A 26,087-nucleotide genomic window follows, 5' to 3' on the forward strand; every position below is an offset into this window, starting at 1 on the left:
AGGACAATCAGCAGGATGGGAACTAAAATACTTCCTAGTAGAGGTGGGATTAAGAGGATTCACAAACAACACACTTCGAACCTGCTTCAAGTTCTTTGGCCTCCCAAACAAAGAAACCAAAAAGGCACTGGATACTGTGGCGAGAACAGCATTAAGAGCAACATGTTATGGATTGCACACAACAACAGTTTTCTCATTTGGCTACCAGGTCTTCATATTTACACCTTTTCCTGGCGTACGCATTGGCTAGGTTCTCCTCCGATAGTACTATCAATTCTATGATGATTCATGTTTAGTGGTGGCTGAATAGATCGTAATATCAGGTTGCTTGGCAGTTTCTGCTATTTCTGGAGGGAACACTATAGACTTATGCTCCTCATCCATCAGGAAGGTCCATTCTCTAGCCTTCTTCAGGACGTTTTTTACTTCTGTCTTTGGAGTACGTAGAGCTCGGTTCATGTATGTTGTGCCATTGGCTGTACGGAAAGCAATGGTAGGGATCCGGATGAAGTCTGGAGTATACTCTGTTGTTTTGCTGTTGTTAGCCTCATCAATATATGGTGCCAGGCCTGATGCTATTATTCTTAGTGTTTGGTCATGGCGCCAGTTGTACCTTCCATTCTCAAGTGAGTAGCTGCAATAATTCAGGATGTGGAGTAGAGTACAGTTAGGGTAGTTGCAGAGTTGACACAGTCCAAGATTGGTCCCCCCCCACAGTTTCAGATTAACAGGTGAAGGAAGTTGGTCATGGATAGCATTGATATGGAAAGACAGGAGCTCTGGTGTCCAGGCATATATAGGAGCTTCTTCCATGAGGTGTCAGTCTGCATGGGTTAGTCCCATCTCAACCACTGTCCTTGTTTAGCACATCCGTAGAGGTAAACCAGCATATCTTCTTCATTCACTTCTTTCACCAGACTAGTGAGGCATTTTCTGTGCTCTTTCTGGCTCAAGTCCTTAATAAGCTTTTGGGTTTTCTTGAAACCCAGTCCTGCCCGGTCAGTTTGATCTCGGCTCAGCTGATTTAAGATGAAGTGGCGCTCTCTCTGTTCGAGCTCTTTACCTCCATTCCACCTCTTCTTGGTTTTCTTATTTTCCAAACAATCTCTATATAGTGTTTGGGTCTTTCCATCTCTGGAGTATTTGTTCAGATGGCCATATAACTGAAAGTTCGTATCCGGGTATTGCCTTGTTTTGAGGAGTTCCTCTAACAGAAATTAAAAGTTGGTAAACATCACCAGCAAATATTCCTGAATTGAATATCTAAAAGTTGATATCTTTGATTTAAAAGTGACGTTTGAGCAGTAAACTCAATGAAATTTCCAATAATTAATTAATAGTTCTGAAGCTATAGGCATATTTATACCGGCTGTGTTTCTTTCTGTGAGGTCATTAGATCAGATGCCATTCAGTTTCACTCAAAAAAGCTGAAACTAGTGAGAAAACCTGAAAAAGTACGTAAATGCAGGCCAAAAAGCCCCAAAATGGGTTGAAAATAATAAAAACACGGGAATTTGGACTCACAATAAACCTGAAAAGTGCTATCTCAGTGAAGTGTTTGATAGAACCTTTTTACTTGGTGGGCTTTCATATTCACTTTCAGCCTGTGCATTATAGAAATGAAAAATAAAATCAACCACACAGGAAAAAGTACTTCGATACTATCCCTTCTCAAGTTGTAAAATTCATTTCATTTTTTTATTATTATTTTAAAGGTGAACAAACAAACAAGCAAAAATATTATTTAAATTGTAATGGTAATTTTTGCCGCTACTGTCACCCAGTAACTGTTTATACAGGCAACCTCTATGCACATATAACAATCTGTAGCCTTTCAGTTCTTATAAAATAATTATTTGGTGAATGCGAAGAAATGTCACATACCACGGGGGGTCTCATTAGTTGAAGGTATACGGGAAAGTGCCTTGGTTTTGGGCTACCTTTTCAGCGATTTTGACATATCGATGGGTAGGTTTTCAGGGGAGACAAATGTAGGTCAAATCTGGGTGTTTTTTTTTTAAATTCTAGTACAGGCTGATGGGTTGCAAAAAGTATAGAAAATATCGGCATGTAAAAGTCTGCGTGGCACAACCCTGTACACTTTTCGAAAAACCTTGCCCATCTCCCGAATAATGATACATAAGGGCTCAAACACGTTCTCTTGGACTGCAGATGTATATGTTGGATGAAGAGTCGGTCAGGATGAGAGCATGTGTTATTTGAGCGATTTTTTGAAGAAGTTAAATTGAATAATAGTAAGCGTTTTGAAGGTGGTTGGGTTGCATATCATCAGGCAAATCACCAGCAAGTAAGCATGTAAAATGAAGCTTATGGATAATGAAGTAGTGTAGGTGTTCGCGCTGTTAGGACCTTCTCGATAATGTACTTATAGATTTTCATAATAAAATGTTGAGAATTTCATTTCTTATCATATATATAACGACAAATTGTCGACAAACACCAAAAAGTAGAAGTAGATCAGAAGGTGACAGAATAAGAATTTTTGGTATTTTCTTATAGAAATGGTGGTGTTTTTTTGGTTCTTTAGAAAATCTTTGTCCCAAATATGAACGAGTCATAAGTTATGGATACGATACTGTACATGCATTTTGCAAGTTTTAGTCCCCAGGGATGCGAGTTTTTACTTAATAGACAACAACACACAATGGATAAATATACTGTCACCTGAAAACTTAACAGTCCCGAGTGGCGTGATGCGTTGTACCACATAATACGCATCACTGAATCACCTAAGTTTGATCTCATATCTCAGGAATTTGACACTGTAGATAGTGCAAACTATTCTTTTTCTAAATCCCCACGAGTGGACAGAACAATTTGCTGCAAAATTCAAGAAAAAATCTGATAATGGACTTCTGTTGCGGATGTTCACTCCCAAAACTGCCACCTTGTTCAAAGTCTCCTTGTTTCAAAGCCAATTAAAGTTAGTGTATTTTTAAAGTTGATGACTGGCTTTCTCTGCATGAGGTGTCTTGATTTCGCGTCCCTGTTCAGTATTGAGAAATGTCATTTTATTGTTGCATTTTGCATTTTAACCAAAAAATAAAAGTTCCTTCTTTTTTTTTCTTTGATGGTTTTCTTCAGTATGGTCCCTCTTGCAAACAAAACTGTATCAGTTTCTATTCAAGATCTGTACACTTCAGAACAATTGTGACTGAAACACAGAAGTAACTCAAAAAGCAACAGAGGTGTTTTGTCATGCCAACTGAGAATGGGATTGGAATTAAATTTTCAGGTTTATACTTGAAGAGCTTTGTTGTAAAACCCCTTACATCCACTTGTTTGATTTGATTCAATTTGGGATTGGATAAAGTGTTGATGAATAGAAACTAAAAGAATAGGTTTGGGACAATTTTCAAGGCTTCCTATTTATTTTATTATTTCTTTTATATCGCACCTTTTGTGGATGTAAGGGGTTTTGCAACAAAATAAATTTACCCCTTTTCTAGAAACCACCTTTGCAATCAAATTTGAGCCCATTTGTTTACACTACATTATGTAACTTGACTAATGCTTTGAAAATCTCATTTACTTTTTTAATTATGAATTTTTAATTAAATTCGGGAAAATGGCATTTTGGGGTATTTCGAAGCTACACCTTTTGTTAATTAAAATTGTTTTTTCAAACATAGTGACCCAAAAACAGTTCCTTTTGGTTTTAATAGGTAAAGAACATTCCAGGCTACCATTATACACCAAAAAATTAAAAACAAAACAATTCTATATTCATTTTAAGTTCAGATTTCCGAAATTTCTAAGATTTCCCAAACGGGAAATATGCGATAACTCCGGAAGGGAAGGTAGTATGAAGGTCAAACAACCACCAAAATGCGTATTTTTACCCACACTATAATATTATGCCAATAACTCAATTTGGCCAAAAGTGGATGTAAGGGGTTTTGAAACAAAGCTCTTCACTTGTTTTCAATATGCACCTTCCAGTACACACCTTGTTTGGCCGTGATTTAAATATCTTCTTTCAGAAAAGTTTGCCCAACGTTGGTTAAGGAGGACACAGCCCAACATTGGGCAAAATGTTGGGTAATGATTTACCCAATATTGGGTTGGCTAAAGGAAAACACATTGGGCAAAACATTACCCAACGTTGGGCTGTGCCCTCCTTAACCAACGCTGGGCAAACTTTTCTGAGAGTGTATGATAGGATGTACAGATTTCCAGTCACCGGAAGTGAGATTGCATGTTAGAAACACGTTGTACACGAAGTGGGCACCGCGACAGGCCCTCTCTGACACTACAAAATCCCCCGTCCCCCTTGAGGAACTGGAGCCAGTTTTAAGGTGGGCAAAATCTTCTCAAACCCAAAAGTTTGGATATTACTGTATAGGAAGAATAAGCTGAAATTTTCAAGTGTATAGCTTGTATAAAACAAGTACTTTGTCTGACTCCTTAACAAAGCGATTTTACGGTCTCATTACTTGAAAGGTGTCTTGCTTTATTTAATGGCTGGGTTATTGGCACCGTTCTGCATATAATGGGGCCATGGTAACAATGACGAGGCGTGTTTTGTGGCTTAAGGTGGTACTACACCCCTTGATAAATTTGTGACCATTTTTGCATTTTTCTCAAAACTAATAACACACTGGTAACAAAAGTTATGTATATTATAGGGGCAAGGAATCCAGTTACTACACTGGAATTTCAGTGACTCAAGACAAGTAGTTCTTGATTTATTGATCAAATATTGGTTTTCCCTCATTTTTGACTGTAACTCCACAACTATTGTTTGTGCTGAAATAAAATTTACAGTGCAGTAGTTGTAGTCCTTGCCCCTATAATATACATATCTTACTTGTCACCAATGCGCTATAATTTTTGAGAAAAATGCAGGTGACAGGTTTGCCAAAAAATTGCAGCCCGAATCATGGGTCAAATAATCGAAAAGTCACCCAATTTTTCTCTTAACCATTGGTTTCTATGGGGAAGGAAACTATCTGAAGTTGCGGTAGCCAATGTTTAAAAGTCGCCAAATTTGTTCTAAACCATTAGTTTCTAAGAGTTGAAAATGGTTAGGAGATAGTCAGTGGTGAATTTGTGCATGATTAGAGCAGTTTCCAGCTTGTTAATGTTGCTGATTGGGAGAGTATTAAGTGATTTTAATAAAAGAGCTCTGTAATATCTGTTCCATACAAATTGCAACCATCAATTTTTGTTTGCAAAAGCACCTAACATAGGAAAGTTCATAACATGTAAGTCAATAACTGAATATGGTTTAGGTCAACACTCAAAGTGACACTTTTGTCATTATATGATGCTGAGACTAGTAAAACTTAGAAATGCTCATTTTTTGGATACTGATTTCACAATTTCTCTTTCTTGTGCTTGTCTTATGCAGCTGCTTGATCAAAAATGGAAATAGATGACACATAAAGTACATTATTATAATCTTACACGTACATGTAAGGGCATTTGTTATTCTATAAAAAAACCCATTCTTTTAAACTGATCAAAAACAAGTAACAATTTTGTACGAGAAATGTAATAAACATGTGAGCATCAATATCACACTTGCTTTAGGTACCAAATTAATAACATAATAATAATAAACAAAAATGATACATTTATTTATAAAGCAAAACATTCTCAAATCAATTTAATATTTTTATGAGCATATGTATCAGTTGGATTCCATCAGTTGTCATGGCAACATCATATTTCTTTGCATTCACCTTTTCTACTTCTCAATCTACTTGGAATTTTATTGCACTTTTTTAAACGAGCGGTCAATCTTTCAGAGGATGACCAGCGGTCACTCAGAAATGACCATTCCTACTTCTCACATTCTCCGCCTGCCTGCCTGCCAATCAAAAAATAGCATATAAATTTTTGTTTACAAACAAGTAAAGAAATAAATACAGTTACAACAACTTTTCAATCTTTGCCACCATGTATCGCACGCATGTCAAGATTCAAAGTTTGCATTTTACGACAGCAAATAAGTATCACTTATCTGGAATGACATTTCTTTCGGATATTTCTTTAACGAAGACTTCACTTCAATAAATAAAGACTCAATCTGATCACACCAGGCAGCTGTTGTCAAAAATGATATTGAGGTTTATACCAAAATATAAACAAATCGACTGCTGTGCAAGAAGCAGGAAAGTGCAATAGCTGCCCTGTGAACATTTGGCAATTTACACACAGTATATTGTACTCATCTAAACATGGCAGCTACACATGGCAGCTATTGCATTTACCAACTTCTGCCACTGAGCAGTCGAAATATGATCAAAGGTTTGCGAGAGGATGTAAACCAGAAATATTTTCTCCAGTTTTTATGTTCACACTTTTAGCAGTTGATTTACTAACTGCAATAATGTATTGCAGCCTACATAAATACAGTTGACTCATATGGTTTAATGTGCAGCTATTTAAAATATTATGTTGAAAAGCTTTCGAGAATAAATCAAATTTCAAAATTGTCAACATCAGACAGGATGGATCAGACTGGGTCCCCCTTGTTGACCGTTTGTTAACGATCCCAGACAATTTATCAAGTCTTGTGTGAGATTGAAAGAAACTCATGTGTCATCTTACTACAGTCTGTATCAAAGACCCCACTTACACTGGGCAAAAATTGTAATCGATTTCAGTCAAGTCCCAATCGATTTAAGTGACCTGCGGTTGTTGCACGTCGGGCTATCACCAGGCCAGCAAAAACGCACTTTCTTAAATGCAAATTCAGAATTGAATTCAGTGTAAAACAACTGCTACACAAATCAATTTAAATGCTAATCATTGGATGTAATTCAAAACACACCTTATTAGTCGATTACAGTTTTTGCCCAGTGTAAATGTGATAAATATGATTGTTACTCATAAAATGTGATGTTTATTGAAATGACTGCTTATCCCAAATCATCGTTGGGCAGGAGAAACCTGTGTGTCATTGGCACCCGAACATGTTAAAACAAAGCCTCCGATGTAACCTGTTTGCAGTTTTGTTTTAAACATGTTCAGGGGCCACAAATACATTGGAGGTTTTTCCTGCCCAACAACAAAAGGCAACAATGGATCCTCTTCAAATCAAAGTAATTTATAGTTTTAATGATCTTTTATAACAATTATCTACAAATTAGGTGGATCTTATGTTGCATTTTGTCCATAATCACAGAAAACTGCCGGGATAACAATCATTTTGATACACCCTGTATGACATAATAGCTTTGTACCAAGTCTTGGACATACCACATATACTCCTTTGACTAGCTGTGACAAAATCCAAATGATTATACAAAAATAAGTGATTACAATCATTTTAAACCAGCATGGAATATACATGCCAACAAACATGCTTGTTATTGGTGACTGGTTCTAATGAAGGCCCATACTGTTGAAATATCACTACAAATGGCATGATTTATTTTATATACTTGACTCACACAACCCATTTTGATGTTAGTATATTCATGGTTCAATGCAGCAGTGGCGTAGCCAGGTTTTTGGAAATGGGGGAGGGGGGCATGAACTTGTGCATGTACTTAAGGAAATATTTTTTGCACTCATGAATTTGGGGGGGTGGATACCAAATTTTTTTCCTTAACATTTATATACCTATTTTAGTCCTCCAATGTGACAAAATTAGCTTAATTTTGACCGTAAACAGGCAAAAGGGAAGAAGTACATCAGAGTTTGACATGTGGTATAGGTTTTCCGAGGTCATACAAAATTATTAATTGTTGACCCCAACTTTTTTCACAACACACCGTCGTCATGTATCGACAAACTAAGGTGTACTGATAGGCTATATATGACGAGTGGGGGTAGGGGTGGGGAGGAACTGTGGCGTAACTAGGGGGCGGCAATGTGCCCTGGGCACCACCCTTAGGGGGCGCCAAATTGAGCAATTCAGCATCGATTCTGCACCCCTCCAAGTGATGAAAGTTAAAATTTTCGTGCGCATTTCAGCACAAAATCATTTGAAAGAACATTTTAAGACCGATATTCAACTTCTAGTAGCCAAAATTAATTAGTGGTAGGCCTTATTTGTCCAAAATTTCGCGCGCTCCGCTCGCTATTGTTTCAAGAATGCGGAGCGCCAGTTTTGTTTCTTGCCCGGGCGCTACCAACCCTAGTTACGCCACTGGGGAGGAAGGTGATAACAACCACTGGCTATGCCACTGCAATGCAGTAAGGTTATCAGTGCTCAATCAAAGCAGTTCCAACTCCTTACATGTGACCATTGATATATGTACATTCATTGTTTTCACACCAATCAAAAGTACAGAAACATTTGTTCATTTTAATTTAACCTGAACTGCAGCAAAGTTACCCAACACTTGCATGAGAGTGGTTGTACTCACAGTCATGCAAAGGGTGACCAAAGGTAGCCCAAACTGAACTAAACGATATCAAAATGGACATAATTTCAGAAATTCAAATTTTGTTTGCGAAAACAATAACATAAATTGGTTTTGAGTTTCTGATTTGATCAACAAACCTGATGAATCTATGAATAATATTCCATTCAGTGGTGGTGCCAGGAATATCTTCGGGGGGGGGGGGGCCAAGTGAATTTCTGGGGGTAAAGTGTATTTCAGGGGCAAAATTGCCGCAAAAAGTGGAAACTTTCATAATTTTGGGTTTTTACTGGGGAGTTTTGACTGTCCCCACTGCCCGTTGCCCCTCCACTGTACATACCATGACAAGAACTATTCCGGTGTGATTTTCTGCCGAGATAGTGAGAGGCTAATAGCCTGTATTTCACTATCTTACCGACATCAAATCCAGTGTTATCATAACACAGTGACATAGTTATCTTCAACTCCCATCAATGAGAAGTAGGTCATCATGGGTTTGCTTGCAATATCTTGTCCATGTCATTAGAAATCAAACATGCCACCAACATACCAATGAAATCTGTTCCATTCATTTCACACACAGGAGAATACAAAGATACCAATATTCCAGTGTTTACTCCCCATTCCAGTAAAATACAGCACTAATTTTTTGAAATTAAAAAAATATTATCAACTTCAGCCAAACAAAAGTTGAATTTCAATATTTGGCCAAATTTATGAATTAAGGGACAAAAACATGTTTTAAGGGGTTTTTCATATCCTGTGACAATCAAGTCTAAAGACTTGTACGAAGTCTTATTTCAATTTATGCATTTTAATTTGTGCAAAAGACTTGTTTCATTCTGGTAACCAATCATTTAATTAAAGTAACACAAAAAGGAAAATTAGAGCAAAATTCGCATATACCCATGATTTTGAATGCTTCACTTGCTCCAAGTCCTTGATATATGTGACTGTGCATGTTTTGGCTCTTTTTTCAAGAAATTAGTAAAATAGTGAACTTCTTTTTATCTCCAGATAATACTAAATGAATGATTAGGATTGAGCTATGCTTCATTTGGCAGAACTTGATAATAATTTTTTAATCTCCAAAATTTAGTGCTGTATTTTTCTGTGAACGAACCAGATGATTAATGAAGCCATTTCAATGAAACTAGTTTCATTAGCAGTTCTCTAAAAACATTGGTTTCTTTGACCCCATTTTGGTTTCCATAAAGAAGAGGAAGGAGTCCGGTTTGTACCAATAAAACTAGCTATGTTTATAGAGCTTCATCGTTTTTGATTTGTACCCTTAATATAGATAGTGTGTATAACTAGTATTCCCAATAGTGTGCAGTGTATTAGCAATGTCAGGGTTATTAAATAGTTCAACACTTTGCATGCACTTTCTCCCTGCAATAAACACAGCAGCAGCAGTGGAAAATCACTAGGCTGTTCCTTTTGAAATTCACACTCCCCTGTGGAAGACTGCAGACAAATCTTCCACAGGGGAGCGACTTTCAAATAGAATAGAAAAAATGGGTCACTTCCATTTGAAATACTCACTCTAGTGTGGAAGATAATAGGTAAAGTCATATACAAGGGGAGTATGGGTTAAAAAAATAACAACCAATTCAATTTGAAAAACATACTCCCTCTGTGGATGACTTTTCTTAAATCTTTCACAGGGGTAGGCCCAATTTAAAGTAGAATATCCTATTTGAGTGGAAATCGCAGCATAACAGAAAACTGTTTCTCACAACTGAAAAATGCATGCAAAAATGTCGGACTATTACACTAGCCCTAATTTGTTTTGTACTTAATAGGATTGGCAGTCAAAGTTTACCAGTACTCTTAATTTGCGCATACTTGATATGTCCTGTGGTCCTGTTAATGTCAAAACTATAAAATATGAAGCACTTCTCTTGTACATGGTTTCAGACAAACTTACACTCACACAAGTAACAACACCAAGAGCGCATTGCAACTCGTAAGCGGTGGTGTGGTGTTGGTAAGTAAAGTTAACCTTTGACCTTATTCATGACTGGTTTTGATTGACGTAAATAGACTATGTCAAATTCTCATGCTTGTTTGCATTTAAATAATTCATTTCATAGATACCAAGTCCCTTCATCCCATTGGCTGTTGCAGTTGAAATCCACACACCCCCTATGGAAGACTTACGCTTAATCTTTCACACAGGGAGTATGTATTTCAAATCCAGTTACCTGAATGGGCAACTCCATTTGAAGTCTACATTAAGGTCATGTCCACACTGGGTGTATGGATTTCAACTGGAACAGTCCATCGTCATCTCACCTCTCAACATTTTTTGACCAAAAGACCTTTCCCACATGCACTATTCCAGGGTGACATACTCTCATCTCCACACACAAGGTTGCATATGGCATTAAAAATCCCACATTTGGGTGAAGACATGGGAATGTCAGCAGAGGAAGTAGCCGTTGGAATGGTGCATTGTGGGTTATGTATCAGGTTCCACATGAAGCAGTCGTCCCCGCAATGGGATATTCCAATTGAAGTGCATACACCCCATGGAAGACATGACCTTAATCTTCCACACAGGGGGTGTGATTTTCAGATGAGGTTGCCTGAATGGGTGACTCCATTTGAAACCTACACCCCCTGTGTTGGAGATTAAGGTCATTATTTGTCTTCCATAGGGGTGTATGTATTTCAGCTGGATTTATCCATTTTAACATTAATTCCAATAGTAAAATAATACATTTGGCATGTATAAATACATCTTTAAAATAACTTTGCCATATAATGACAGGTGTTACTTTCTCATACCTTCAAACCATTGCCACCATTTCATGTTAACTTTTAACCCCCTGAGCACTACCTGCCGATCTTACATTGCCTCTGATTGGTCAATTACATGATATCTTCACTTTAATCACCAATCAGACAAACAATTCACTCCATTTTTTTTGTATGGCGGAATTATTCTAACAATGTTGCTGATTGGTCCAACTGATTGATAATTTTGTCCAATAGGCAGGTAGTTCTCATGGGGTTAAAATTTAAATCAAATAATTTTGATTTCATTAAACTTTTTGACACTAATTGTTCACTTCCATAATCTTTCAGAAAAAATAAAAATAATGAGAAAAACATTTCAAACTACAAGTACATAACAAATATATTGATAATTTAAATACCTCTGAAGTTGTCAGTATTTATACAGTATGCTTGTTATAATAATTAATCTATATACAAGAACATAAACTCCCTAAAAATGTATACAAAATTTGTCAAAAAATAATACTCAATTTACAAATAAGCAAGTCATTTATCATAATTCAATCCATCATTAGTTTGATGACATATCAACCACATTATTTGCTGTCAACGTTTTGTCCCTAATCATAAACCAATACATTAAAAAAAATGAGAAAGAAAAATGAACAGACATGTTCAATTCAAGGTATGACCTAGCTAAGCTTAAGACGGGCAATATAAACACCAAACAAAAAAAATAATACTACTAAATAAAATAATACTTATTTTAAAAGCTTTCCACACAATTTCTCACATCTCAATGTATGTTGTTGTTGGTTTTTTGGTTATTAAGTTCGCATCGTACCACCTACCATATTCTTGCATCATAATTATTTACGTATAATGTCACAAACATCATATTTTCATGCCATTCAATTTTCCAGATTAAGAGAAAACCCAAATATTTTTGCTGGCATGAAATGTTGGCAAAATTCATTCACTTTCATAAAGGCATATATAGTAAACCAATTGATTTGTGACAGAGAAGAATCTCAAATCTTTCGAGGCGTGCAAATTTCTCACTTCACGGTAAACCTTTGCCTCTGGCCTGCACCTGTTACACACACACATGCCAATCTCAGTTGCCAAACTTGCGATTTGGTAGCCCCACTATACTTTGATCAGCTCGTAATCGGCGGTAATTATTAGGCTTTTACCACTACGCCAAAAAGTAGACCCACACCATAGTTGACCTGTCTGGTCTATATTTTGCGTGTTCAAGAAAGTAGACAAAGTACAGGACTTCCAATTAATAATTTGTAATACTTCTGGCAAGATGCCACAAGACAATTCGCCAAATAAATATATTGATATTAATCCACAATGTTATAAGGCTTTGGAGCTTTGACGGAAAACATTAATTTGAGCCCCTTTTCATTGAATTTTGTTACAAAATAACAGTTTTCAAAGAGGATTTTTGGATAAAATTCACAGTAAATATCATAAATTTATACAAATTTAGTCTCAAAATGGCCTCTCTGAAATAGATTTCTGATCAGTTCTAATTTGGGCTTCCTTTGTGTGCACATAATGACCCACTACTGCTGTGACTATTGTTAAATGATACAAATAATAAGTGCAGCAAGAATTGTTGCTTTTACTATTATATCCTCTATTCATAATCTTATCCTCTATGCATGAAATCCATTCAAAGTTTGTTATTTGCTAAAACCTTTGTGTGTTGTGCTACGGAACCATGCATAATAATGATTTCCACGTGGGCACACACATATCCAACACCAACACGGTGCTAGTTCTCTTGTTTGAGAATGCAAATCATAGGACATGCAAATTGGAGCAAACTGCAACTTGATTGTTTTATCTTTATTTCTTGAATAATTTCAACAATGAGGAATTACATCCAAGCTAAAAGATGCAGTTGGCTGCTGGTTCCATTTATGAAATATCTGTCTTTGTTTAAGATATACAGGGGTGCACATAGCTGGTCGATACGTACCTCAATTCTTTTGCACACTATATGTCGCATATGCATAATAGTAACAAATTAAGCTTTCAACAACATAGATTATAAATCAAGAAAACAATTATTCCTCCATAATACACATGCTCAGAATTGTTTTTTTGCCCATAAGTATTCCTACTGATCATGTAGCATGATTATTGGTGTAAAAAATTGTAATTTATATGACCACAATGCATCAATAACAAACAAATTTGTACTCGTCATGTGAGAGCAAGTAAGTCATACCTACAACGGCTGAATTGTGTGCGATTTTAAAAGTGCTAATTGCAGAGGAATAAATCTTGACAAATGTTGGCATTGGGCTAGCTTTGAGACTGTTCATCAGGTGATTCAAATTGCTCCACTACCCTCACACACTAGGATCCACAACATGTTCATCTATCAGGGCACAGTTCTTTAACCCCAATACATTTGTACATTCATTGAATGACCTTAGAAAATATGGGTACAAAAACTCATACTCTGCAACTTGAGGTCAAATTTTGCACTATGAGTGTTTAATTGAGGTTATTGAACTATGCAATTGGGATGAGGCCATTGTGGTCCATAGTGACAGTGCCACAATTCGTACATGACACAAGGCAGCTATTACACCTACCACTTATTTTCCACCAATTTCTATAACTGCAAGTATAACAATGTTGAAAACCTTGTTTCTCAAAAATGCTTTACATGATATTTTGATATGTCACTCACTCTCCTTATGTTCCTACAATGTTTACTCCTGACTTGTGCCCTGTATTTGATTTCAAAACTCCCAACTTTGGCCTGAGTGGATCAGATCAAGTCAGACAGACCTCCCAAGTAACAATGCAGTATCAGGCAGCTATTAACATGCCATTTACATGCAGATACTGCCGTTTACTTGACAATATTCACGTAGCAGGTGTATTGTACAACACTGAGTATAGCATGGGTACATTGTAACCAGTGTCAGTTCAGAGCTCAAGTACATGCGCTATGGTGCATTGTCTCAAATTGAGAGTAACGCCATGTTGGTTTTTGCGGTGGCAGATTTGAATCGGTGAGCTTACGAGGTTACATCACCAGCCTACTCACAAATCAGTTCTATGCATGTGTATACGACCCCGCTGGATTAGGTCAGCGCACGATTCGAATCTGCCACTGCGGAATCCAACATGGCGCTACTCTCAACTTGAGAAGAGACACACTATAGGCAGATTACATCACAAGGTATTTTCCCCACTTTTGATCAAGTTGACTTCAAATTTACATGATGAACAGGACCAAGCAAGCATTTGCATATTGGATCACACATCCTTACAAGCCGACGACGAACGTCGGCTTGTTCTGTCTTCTTATAATTCCTCTGGCAACTCGTGACATTTTGCGTGACTTGCCACGTTTCGCCCTAGCTCTCTTATGCTTTGACAGATTTCAATCATACTTGAGCCAAATGACCACTGGACTAGGCTAAACCTTACATTTGACTTTTGACCTGACTGTGACCTTTGACCTTGACCTTATGGCCAAAAATGTTGATTTCACAAAAATGCTACTCCTTCCACAAATTTCATGCGATGAAGACATGGTTATATCATGTGACTCGACTTAAGTCGGTGTCTATAGGGTGTGCTCAGATAAAGGGTCAAAGGTCATTAAGGGGTCATTTCCGGTCAAAGTCTAAAAAATATTCAAAAAATCACTGTCTTTACAAATTACATAGCAGAGAGTCGCCATTAGCACACATGCATCTTTACTAGCCAGTGTCTTTAGGATGCCTACAGTTTTGGGGTCAAAGGTCATTAAGGGGTTACTTCTGGTCAAAAACCAAAATGTTCAAAAGATTTTTATCTCAAAATGTAAACAGACCAGAGTAATATAACCATCATACATGAATCAGTGTTATTTGTTGTATGCATGGTATTTTTATTTTGGGGGTCAAAGGTCATTAAGGGGTCACTTCCTGTTTTTAGCTAAATAACTTCAAGAATTTTTATCTCAACAACCAAACATGTTAGAATTATTTAATTAAAATTGGAACAATGCATTTTGTCGGTGTACATAAGGTTTTTTTTCCATTGAGGTCAAAGGTCATTAAGGGGGTCAAAAGGTCAATCAAAAATGTAAAAAAATCAAAATCCATGTATAAGTTCGATTAAGCTGAAATTCACCAGGAATATTTCTTATGACATCCTAAGCACAATGTAAGAGCAGTTGACCCCATCCGTAACCCAGGGGTCAAGTTATAGGGGTCAAATTGCAGCTTGTATTCAGCGTCTGTTGACTCTAGTTTTTTCTGTTTTCTGAGACTCATGTACATGCGTTCGGCTGACGTTGACATGAGTCAATGCAATGTGCTCAAAGAGCAGATGCCCTAATGCAATCCAAGAGCACTTTCCATATCCATAATGCTCTATTCCAGTTGAAATCCATACACCCCCTATGGAAGACATGACCTTAATCTTCCACATAGGGAGTGTGAATTTCAAATGGGGTTACCTGAATGGGTGACTCCACTTGAACTCTACACCTCCTGTGTGGAAGATTAAGGTCATGTTTTCTATAGAGGGTTTATGGATTTTAACTGGAACAGCCCAACATTTGTCTCTTTTACATTTACACTCCCTGATTCTTGAGCAAACTTGTGTATTTTATATTCTGTCAGTGGTACAGGAGAATTCTACTGGCTTAGTGCTCCTGGAGCACGCTACTTTTGTGCGCTCATGGAGTGCTCCGAGTTGAGCATATACATGTACCTCAACTAAGCAATGTACATATAACCCACAGAGTAAAAGTTTGACCACACATAAATCATGGTATGATTGAAGACACAGTGAGTAAAATAACTTGATCATGACCCACAATAAACTGTATAGCTGTAGTACATGGTAACAAATCATATACAAAAGGCATCATGTAAAAACTGATATTTGGGTGTTATTTTGCAGTAATAAAGATAAGTTGTTGTGGGGACAATAAGTCAAATAAAATATACAGATTTGGTTAAGTCGGAAGGATTTTGCCATTTTTCTCCCTTTAGTCCAGATTTTTTGACTAATATAGGAAGATGGGAAGTATAATGTAGATTGAAATAAGCAATATATCAGAGATGCCACTAGGTGTGTGTAAAAAAGTAGGAAAATACCTGGGGGTCCAGGGCAGCGCCCCAATGTTGTTAGAAACATGCTTTCTTTAAACTTTCTTGCCAGCTGACGTACTTGAGTTGTTTGTTGCACCAAATTTCTCCAAATACGAGCTGTGAAAATCTGTGATTTCTTTCTTCTAATTTTTTCTTTGTGATTTTTTCTCCGGATTTTCTGTCTGCTATAAGCCTAAAAAGTCAGAATTCCGACAAAAGTTGGAAAAGTGGCATCTCCGATATATTCACTTGCAAGAATTAAGAATATATCATGATACTAATCTCACAAGTAACGCTCACTCTGAGGCAGTACGATGCCATGTCATTTTGATGTGATGAAAATGAGATTGGTGCTAGAAAATTGCTATGTTCTATAATAACAGAATGTCCTTTTATCCAAGATTTGACCATTTTTTGTTTTAAAGAAAAAGATCCTTAATTTGGTGCACTAAATGCCTTTCCATGTATTAACATGATCACTGATTGAACCAAAGAAAATAACCTACAAGTCTGAACTTGGAACAGCCCCAACATATGCAATGGTACATGGCAGCCCCCCATCCTATAAAACAACAACAAACAAACCAATACTGGATTGTCAAGCATGGTATCCAAATCAGTGTGTCCAGCATTTATTGGCAAAAACAATAATTGGCATTTTTAGGTGATTTGCGCATGTAATGCCCGTGGATATCATCTGCCGGCACCACACATTGCAAGCGGAACGCTAACCGGCATGCACTTTGTATCAAAAAGTGTGTCAGGTGTATGGCCATATGTATCTCCGAAGCACACTATTTTGGCTCCCATGAACGACATTCCAATATGTTGGAATGCGGACCCTTTGTAACCTATTTGTATTTACTACTAGTCTGTAGAAGTCATTATTTCACCACAATCAGTCCCAAACAACAACTAAACATGAAACAATAAAGATCAACGTTCTCGACATGGCAAAATGTGGCATCTAATTCTGTGCTTACATGTATGATGTAAAGACATCAATGTTACCGTCAATTTCTCGGGTCATCTTCATTAAAAAAAAATCAATTTGTTGACCTATTTTGAAAAACCTACTATCACTTCTAATAATTATATTATAATAAAGTAATATTGTTTCCAAGTCATAGCAAGTAAATGATCAAAGAGACAGAACGAAAAAAACCGTTCTGTATGTTCTTGATTCAGCTAAAGCATGGATTAAATACAGTGGTTATATGTTTGGTTTTTTGGTCAGCAAGCTCACACCTGTACGAGGAGCACTGTGGCACTATGTAACGGCATTGGGCAATTCCATTTAAAATCAACATTCCCCCTGTGGAAGATTTTGGAAATATCTGCCACAAGAGGAAGTATGAATTTCAAATGGAATGAGCACATTAAGCAGCTCCATTTGAAACTCACCATCCCTCTGTGGAAGATTCAAGTTGAATCTTTCTAAGAGGGGGTATGAAATTCAAATGGAGCTGCATAATGTGCTCATTCCATTTGAAATTCATACTCCCCCTGTAGCAGATATTTCTAAAATCTTCCACAGGGGGACAATGGATTTGAAATTGAATTGCCCATTTACTTTGTCTGATGTCAGGTAAGACTGCCCGATTTAATTGTGTGGAACACATTACAAAGACAAAATTTGGCAAGTGTTATTTGGTACTATGAGTAGACTTGCACTGATTGCCTCGTTTCAAACCAGACCATATTGCGCAATTTCTTCTTCTTCTTCTTTGTGACTGCACAGGTCACGATTGTCATGGTGGCCGAAGTAGGCGACTGTTCAACGTCCCGTCATGCAGCGTGACGGCTGTTTTTGGTTGACGGCTGATACTATAGGAGGCCACCTGGTGTGAAGAATGGGAAAGCACCAAACTGACTCTGGATTGGGGTCTTTGGAGATGGGCAGTACATGAATTCATCTGAGTGTAGGCGTGTTCTGTTCAGTGATGGCTCCGAGGCACTGCGATGAATCTTGGGGAGCAGCCTGGCCAATGCTTCCATTGAAGCTAAGATCTGTGCAGAGTAAAGAAGGAAATAATTAGACAGTAGGCTAAAAATCAGGGTTCGCAGGTTTTTGCCGCAGGTGCAAAAAACAACATGTTTTTAACCGTTTGGCCAAAATAGTTTTTGCAAAATGAATTATTAAATTAAAAAATCAATTTCCCGAGTGTAAAATTTTTTAATAATAAGATTTATTAAGAAATTAAAGGCATGCGTTTTCATTGCTCACTAGCGCATTTAACTGAAACGTGGCATATCAAATTCAAAACTTCTTCATTTTAAGGACTTGATGAGATCAAAAATATGTTCAGTGAATGATTCAATTAAAAGTTGTATGTGCTTTCGGTGTTAATTGTTGATATTTGAGTGACTATATATGAGTTGACAGTTTTTGTCATTTATGCCAGGCAAAAACTGGTAAAAACAGGCTTTTGCCGGTTATTGCCACTTTGCTGGCCAACCGAACCCTGTTAAAAATGTAGGTAGGATATGAAGAGTACAACTTTTAGAAGAATATAGATTGTCAATAAGTGTTATTGATTCCTATGGAAGCGTCTCAGTGCCACGACTTGAAAAGATAGTTATCTTGCCAAGTCGACTTATTATCAGTATTATGTCAACATGATGATTTGAATTATCTCGCCAAGACAACTTACCAAAAAATGTGCGTCAACATGGCAAGTTTAATTATCATGCCAAGTCGACATACCACAAAATGGATGTCGTCGTGGCGAAATAAATTATCATTCATGCCAAGTCAACTTAGCAAAAAATGGATGTCGACATGGCAGGATAATTTGTCACGTCGACCTTAAGACTGTTGATCAGTATGCAGTGATCACATTGAGGAAAGTTTTGGTGATTTAATTAGGCTTACCTGTGGAAAGAGTGGTCTCTCTTCTCTGTTCATCTTACAGCAATCTGAGAGCAGTCTTCTTAGACCCTTAGGGGTATCGTTTCGAGATTTGGTGGGGTCAGGGGTCATGTAGCCTCTACCCACCATCCAGATGATCTGAGAAAAACCAAGAAATTTATATTATTAATATTGCACACAAGAGATATTTCTCTTGTTGAGAATTTCAATTGTTTCTGTTACAAATTCCATTATCTTGGTATTTGCAGGATGATAGAGTACATGTACTAAAAGAGTTTGTTAGTCTTAAACCAAGACTTGGCTACTCACTGGGTCTATGTTGTTGATATTTGTTAGCCTTGTTGTTGAGTTTGTTAGTCTTAAACCAAGACTTGGCTACTCACCTGGTCCTTGTTGTTGATATTTGCATACGGCAGCTGCCCTGATACCAATTCATACAGCACTACTCCAAAGGCATACACATCCGACTGAAATGAGTAGGGGTTGGGGTCTCTCATCCAGATTACTTCAGGTGCCTGCAACAGAAGTAAAAAAATATATCAATTCTGGTCTTTCTGAAACATAGATTTGCTACACTGTTCACTATATTTTGCTTTACTGTTCAATACACTTTACTACACTGTTCAGTGTTAAATATATTTTGCTACCATGTTCATTATACTTTGCTACACTGTTCAATATACTTTCTACTGTTCAAGATTGCGGCAAGATTTCATGAATACACGATAGGTGCATTGCACCTCATAAAACAGGAATTTTATAACAGGTTATACTAGTACCAATGGCCCTATACATGAGGTAAAATTGAAGGTTGAAAATGACATGTGTGTACACGTCTTCTGCAATTGCAAAACATTTAACGGATCATGCATGCATTTAATGGTACATGCGTTTAACATTCCTATCCCTACTGTTCAATATACTTTGCTTCACTGTTCACTTTGCTACACTGTTCAATAAACTTTCCACACGTTACCCTGATATGGGACTGACTGCAAGGTCTTTGTCATTCACAGCATCTTCCCCACAATTCAAATGCAGTAATGGACTGAACACCAAGAGACCGAATATCAAATGAAATTTGCCTCTAATGGGGATTGAACCAGGGACCTCTCGCACAAGAGTCAAATCACCGGACCACACCGCTCTTTTAAACCTTGACTTAAACCTTGTACTTACCATCCATAATATGGACCCACTAGGCTGTTCACACTGATTGGAGCCGCTCCACCTTGATTTGACGGTTGCTAGACCAAAATCACCTATTTTTACTGTGAAATCTTCATGCAAAAAGATATCTGAGAGGGTCGGCATTAAAGAAAATAGGCAAAATACTGGCATTATAATACCACATATCGTTGTGATCACATTAGAATCCAACTATAAACCTTCCAATGGTAAAAAACAGTAATACTGCCCTCACACTTGGCGAATTGCCTGAAACGCTGCACATTTATTAGTTTATTCCATCTTATGGTCAAGCCTGGCTTACATATAAATTTAGACTAGAGTAGTATAAAACACCCAACAGATTATATAGGGGTGGTTTATATTAAACTGCTATCCGTTATAATACAAATATCAGAGCAATATCAATTCAAAACAATGTTTAAAGTTACTTGATTGAAACTTGCAATTCTTTATCTGATACAATAAAATCTTTTCCAGAAAGCTTCTCAATTTCTTTTTAAGTTTGAACATACTATCTCAAACATTACTGAATAATATACACGGCTAGCTGTAATTTTTTATTCTCAAAATTGAATTCCATATACCCCGTATGGATGACATGACCTTAATCTTATTGTTCCAAGTGGTTTTTAGCTATCAGAAAGGAAAGAAGGAATGAAAAAGGAAGATGAACAAAGAAGTTGCTTGGTACTCCCGGGTTTTGACCCCAGGACCACTTGCATTTGCAAGCAGTGCATCACTGACAGGCAACCAGTAGCCACAGGTGCATCACTGGCCCAGCCAACAAAACCATGCACATGACTTAGTGTGATTGTGTCATGGCATTACTTGGGATGCATACATACACATACGCAGTGGTTTTGCTTTGATAAGATTTGGCATAATTATGGTTAATGGCACATTCTCCGATAAAGTGTTCAAAATGCCAAATATGTGTCGCCCATAGTTTCGTCAGAAAAAATAACTTTTATTAATATAACTTATACTTGAGTTGCTTTTTTAAAATGTGTGAGGCTAGAGGTTGTAACATGCCTAGAAAGTATAAAACAATAAAGCTGATTATGCATGTCCATTGTTTTCCTCCATGTTGCCAGCCAAGGTGTGTTCCGTATAATGTGTCCCTGCTCTCTAAACATGCGCGCATATAATGGATTATAGGTACTTTTCATTAGCTGGTATCATACCCTAATTATAAAGTATAAATCATCACAACACAGATTATTAAATTTTTCCAACAGGTCTTTCAGACTATGTCGCCAATATTGTTCACAGATACGTTACCATATTTCTAATGGATAGCAATCTGTGAAAATAATTGGCTAGATGTATGTTCGCATATGTGATGGATCAAGCAGGCTCCATTAGTTATATTATATATATGGAACATAACACAATGGTTTCAAAGTATAAAAAAATCAGGTCTATTAATGGCAAAAAATCCTGACGTTACGTTCATGCAGTCACAGATACGTTACCTAAATTCTACTCCCCTCGGAAAAAACGCTGTGATAAATGAAGCCAAATACCATACCAGACTTTAATACATTGGGTGATGACTGTGATGGGTATTAAGTCGGTCAGTTTTTACACTTGCACGATTAAGACAAAGATGGGAAAGGGTTTCACAGATACGTCGTTACCACTGATACGTTACCCCCAATACGTACAAGTAATATTACTGAAAAATGAAATATTGTTGAAAAATTACCCATGCATTGTTTTGTGTTCTTAAACTATTAAAGTTTATGATTCTGAATGAATTTGATGAATTCTTTGTGGTTGGCATTTTGTCATTCCTGAGACCAAACTTGAACGCTTTATCGGAGAATGGGCCTAATATTCCATGCAGGGGAATGTGAATTTCAAATGGGGTTACCTTAAGGAATCGGATAGCAACATGGGCCAGAGCACATCAATTGTATTCTGAACACAAGGAATATCATTCTGATATCAAATAATTTTGATTTTTTGAAATTCGGGATAATAATACAAATTTTATGGCAAATTATTAAAAATTTATATTTTTTATATTTTTAACATTTAGCAGTCCTCGGAAGTAAACTTTATAAATCTAATGATAAGTACTTAAAGTGTATGCAGCTGGAAGGAAAAGGCATCCATCATTTGAGAATTTTAACCTTTCGTATTGAAGATAAACATTTTTTCCCTAAAAGGCCTCAAATTTGTAGGTCTTTTGGGAATAAATTGTATATCTTCAATACGAAAGGTCAAAATTTCTAAATGGACAGCTTTTCCTCCCAGCAACAAACACTTGAAGTATATATTAGATTTATGAAGTCAACTGCTCAGTGCGAGAAGTGGGTAAGTGCAATAGTTGCTCTGTGATGATTCGTTCATAATTCCCTGCCCAGAAATACGAAGTACTTTTTAGTATTTATAAAGTGGTAGCCTCTAAAGGCCACTGTTTTTCATGATTTCTCCGGAAATACATTGACTTGGAGCGTCAAATTTCAGGATAGTAATGAGAAAAATAGTATCTATTATGTGATACCAAAACATCATCAAAATATCGGGGGGATGATGCTGTCGATCGGGTTACGGACCGTAAATAATTCAGAATGCAATTTGATGTATATGATGTGCTCTCATGATCCATAAAAAATAATGTGCAAACATTGCTATCCGATACCTTAATGGGAGATTCCATCTGAGGGGGATGTATGGTTTTCAACTGGAATAGTGCATTTAGTACACTTAAACCTTAGTAATATACTACTATTTATTAGTTGGCTCAAATATTTTTCTAATTATTACTGAAGAAGTAAAGGATACTATTTGATTTCAAGTCTCGATGTATGATATTCTTGGCATGGAGGTAACTGCAAAAGAAAAAAATAGAAATGTATGTTATTAAACCATAATGGCACCTTTCAGCCTGTCAGTTTTTGGGAAAAAGAAGAGACATAATTGCATGTAGATTGTGCTTTATCAAACAAAAATGCATATTAAATGTGTCTTTATTGGCTAGGTTTGGGTACATTTCATCATAATGTCAGCACTGCATGCTTAGTGAAATCTCTTGTTTTGGAGATGAAAAGATTTGTTTACATGTACACAATGATTTCAAATTGATTGTCAGATATTTAGAGGGTTATGGTGGAAATTTGAGTTTTGAGTAGGGGTGTGGGGGGGGGGGGGGGTGTGGGGGGGTGTGTGTGTGTGGGGTGTGTGTGCAGGTACATAAGCGACTTACTCCATTCCTTGAGCTGTCTGGCGTCCTATGTCGATTAGTTGATGCATTTCAAACTTTGTTTCTACTACGTGGAGATGTTTATAAAGACTGGAACCTTCACACCATTGGGTTACTATAGCTAACTGTGGCTTGGAAGTACAACCCATAAACAACAAGATATTGGCATGCCTGGTTTTCCTGCACAAGAAAATGACACATAGAAAAGTTAGTGTAAGTTTGTTTATAGTTGAGCACTACTTACAATAGAGTTATGTTGAAACTTCTACACAACATCACTGAAGACACTGGTTGAGCCAATGAAAGTGTTCCAGTAGGTGTTAACAATTGAATACTTAAGTGGAAGAAGGGCCCAACTCCACCATTTTACAAAAACGAGATAGATCCACCATTTTATTGCTAGCAGACAGTTCTTCCTTTTGTGTGAAAGAAGGGGCTCAAATCCACTCTCTAAATAGACTTCCAAGTACACTTAATCATGGTTTCCATGGATGAAAGGTCCAACTCCATGCAGTTATTGGGAATATGTAGTTGGGCCCTTCTTCCACTTACGTATTCAATTGTTCACACCTACTGGAACACTTTCATTGGCTCAACCAGTGTCTTCAGTAATGTTATTGCTCTTTGGCACCACACATTAATATGCATCACTATTCCTAATGGTCACACATTGTGAGACAAGAATCATATCTGAAAATTATTATACTTAGTTCGCTGTGTTAATAGGATGAACAAATTTTAATCTTTCCCCAGAGTAGGCCAGTGCACATAAACATTGAAAAACCAGTGCATCTGGCGGATTCAACCGGCGACCTTCAGATTATTAGCACGACGCTCTAACCAACTGAGCTAAAGAGGCACGTTGGAGAAGAGCGGAAGATATAAATCTATAGGAATTAGGTTTGAATGGTGTTCGTCACATTCCTAGCGGAAGGCATCAGAATTGCATATTTATAACAAATACACGAAGTCACATAAGTATGACAATTATTATACTTAGTTCTCTGGGTTAATAGGATGAACTGGGTTTTTCAATGTTTATGTGCACTGGTCTACTCTGGGGAAAGATTAAAATTTCAACTTTGCTACGGCCTTGTATGAAAATGACCACCCTTACAGTAATTGTATGGTTAAACTCACCTAAGTACTGCTACTTCATTCTTGAAGGCTTGTAGTTGAGATGGAGTAGGATCTGTCACATTCAATCTCTTCACTGCTACAGCACCTGTTGTGGGTGGTAAGAATGACAAGAAAATATCTGAATAACCTACTTGCCGCTAAAAATGATACATCAAACTTGACTGAATGAATGGCATGCTTACCAATGACCCCAATGCACTGAACAAAATCTTAAACTACACATAATATAAGCAAAGAAACAAAAATACACAATCAAATGTTGAAAATATGAGATGTTAGTGAACTCTTGAACTGATTTAGAGACTTGGAGTTCCTGACATGAATTGGCAGTTCATTCCACAGTTCGAGTGTTGAATACGAAAATTATCTCTGGCCGTAAGTTGGTGGTAATGTTTGATCTGCGAGAAAGGGGGGGTTTCTTGATGATGATGAGGTTACATAAGTAGTCAGGTTGTTGAGGCATTTGAAAGTAAGAAGCATAAGCTTGTATATGATGCAATTCTCTCCGGCAACCAATGAAGGGAGTTAAGAATTGGGAGTTTGCGCTTCTTAGTCAATGTAACAAGCCGGGTGGCAGCATTTTGAATGCGTTGTAGTTTGCTGATCTGACATTTGGAAGCCCATAGAGAATGCTATCGTTTGAGTCGAGTCTTGAGGAGATTGCATGAACCAGTTTTTCAGTACTATTTTGATCGAGCAAACCATCTTAAATAAAATAGGGACGGCGGTGCCACATAGGTTGTCATAAGATATGAGAATTTTTTTTTCATTTTCAGCCTATTTTACATGTTGATAGCAAATGACCTCGGACTTCAGTCTGACCTTGGATATCACCAATACATATAGGTACCCATAATGCAGATATGAACCGAATTTGGTTGAAATAGGATTTAAACTGTTCATATGAGACCAAATTTAATACGATTGATGCACACACACAACTCATCAGTGATGCCATAAGGTCTTTTTCCTTCAGACGACCTAACAAATAAAAAGCTTCTGCACATACTTCTCCATGATCACAGCTTAACACACATATTTTTAGAGACTGATAACATTTCACTTACCATGCCATTGCCCTCTATACACCGTTCCAAATGATCCTGATCCAATCCTTGGCCCGATGACGATATCATCTGCAGGAATTTCCCAGTCATCATTGGAGTCTCTTCTTTGTCGCTGTTACAATTATTACAACATCAATTTCATTGTCAATTTCATAGCAAAATTATTACAAGATCAACATAATCAATTTCAAAATGATGATTAAAAAACAGGGATGATGGACTTCAGGCTAGATTGCTACCCGCATTCGTCAACTGTCTGGGTTGATGACTGAGACAGAAAATATAGGAATAAAGCTGAATTTATACTACATAGCTGAGCGACAGCGATTCGTTTTTAGCCAATGAAATAGAGCGCTCTTTTTTGTGTTGGGAAAACGCTCTACCTTTTTGGTC

General features: G+C 37.1%; 2 protein-coding genes across 2 annotated transcripts in view; both read right to left on the reverse strand.

The window, feature by feature from the left end:
- Nucleotides 1–276: 276 nt before the first annotated feature.
- Nucleotides 277–813, reverse strand: LOC140159645 (uncharacterized). Its single transcript, XM_072183139.1, has one exon. It carries the CDS (start codon nucleotides 811–813, stop codon nucleotides 277–279), a length of 537 nt encoding a protein of 178 aa, XP_072039240.1.
- Nucleotides 814–17,226: 16,413 nt separating this feature from the next.
- The window catches only part of LOC140159326 (serine/threonine-protein kinase A-Raf-like), a 38,548-nt gene continuing 29,687 nt past the window's right edge, over nucleotides 17,227–26,087 (reverse strand). The window contains exons 11-18 of the mRNA XM_072182767.1: nucleotides 25,695–25,806; nucleotides 24,628–24,712; nucleotides 23,491–23,667; nucleotides 23,070–23,116; nucleotides 20,265–20,383; nucleotides 19,469–19,600; nucleotides 19,089–19,223; nucleotides 17,227–18,223 (exon numbers count right to left, since the gene is read on the reverse strand). Coding sequence (XP_072038868.1) covers nucleotides 18,041–18,223; nucleotides 19,089–19,223; nucleotides 19,469–19,600; nucleotides 20,265–20,383; nucleotides 23,070–23,116; nucleotides 23,491–23,667; nucleotides 24,628–24,712; nucleotides 25,695–25,806 — 990 coding nt within the window. The 3' untranslated portion in view covers nucleotides 17,227–18,040. The remainder of the gene's footprint in view (nucleotides 18,224–19,088; nucleotides 19,224–19,468; nucleotides 19,601–20,264; nucleotides 20,384–23,069; nucleotides 23,117–23,490; nucleotides 23,668–24,627; nucleotides 24,713–25,694; nucleotides 25,807–26,087) is intronic.

The sequence above is a fragment of the Amphiura filiformis genome, chromosome 8 (assembly GCF_039555335.1).
Source record: "Amphiura filiformis chromosome 8, Afil_fr2py, whole genome shotgun sequence".
Lineage (NCBI taxonomy): Eukaryota > Metazoa > Echinodermata > Ophiuroidea > Amphilepidida > Amphiuridae > Amphiura > Amphiura filiformis.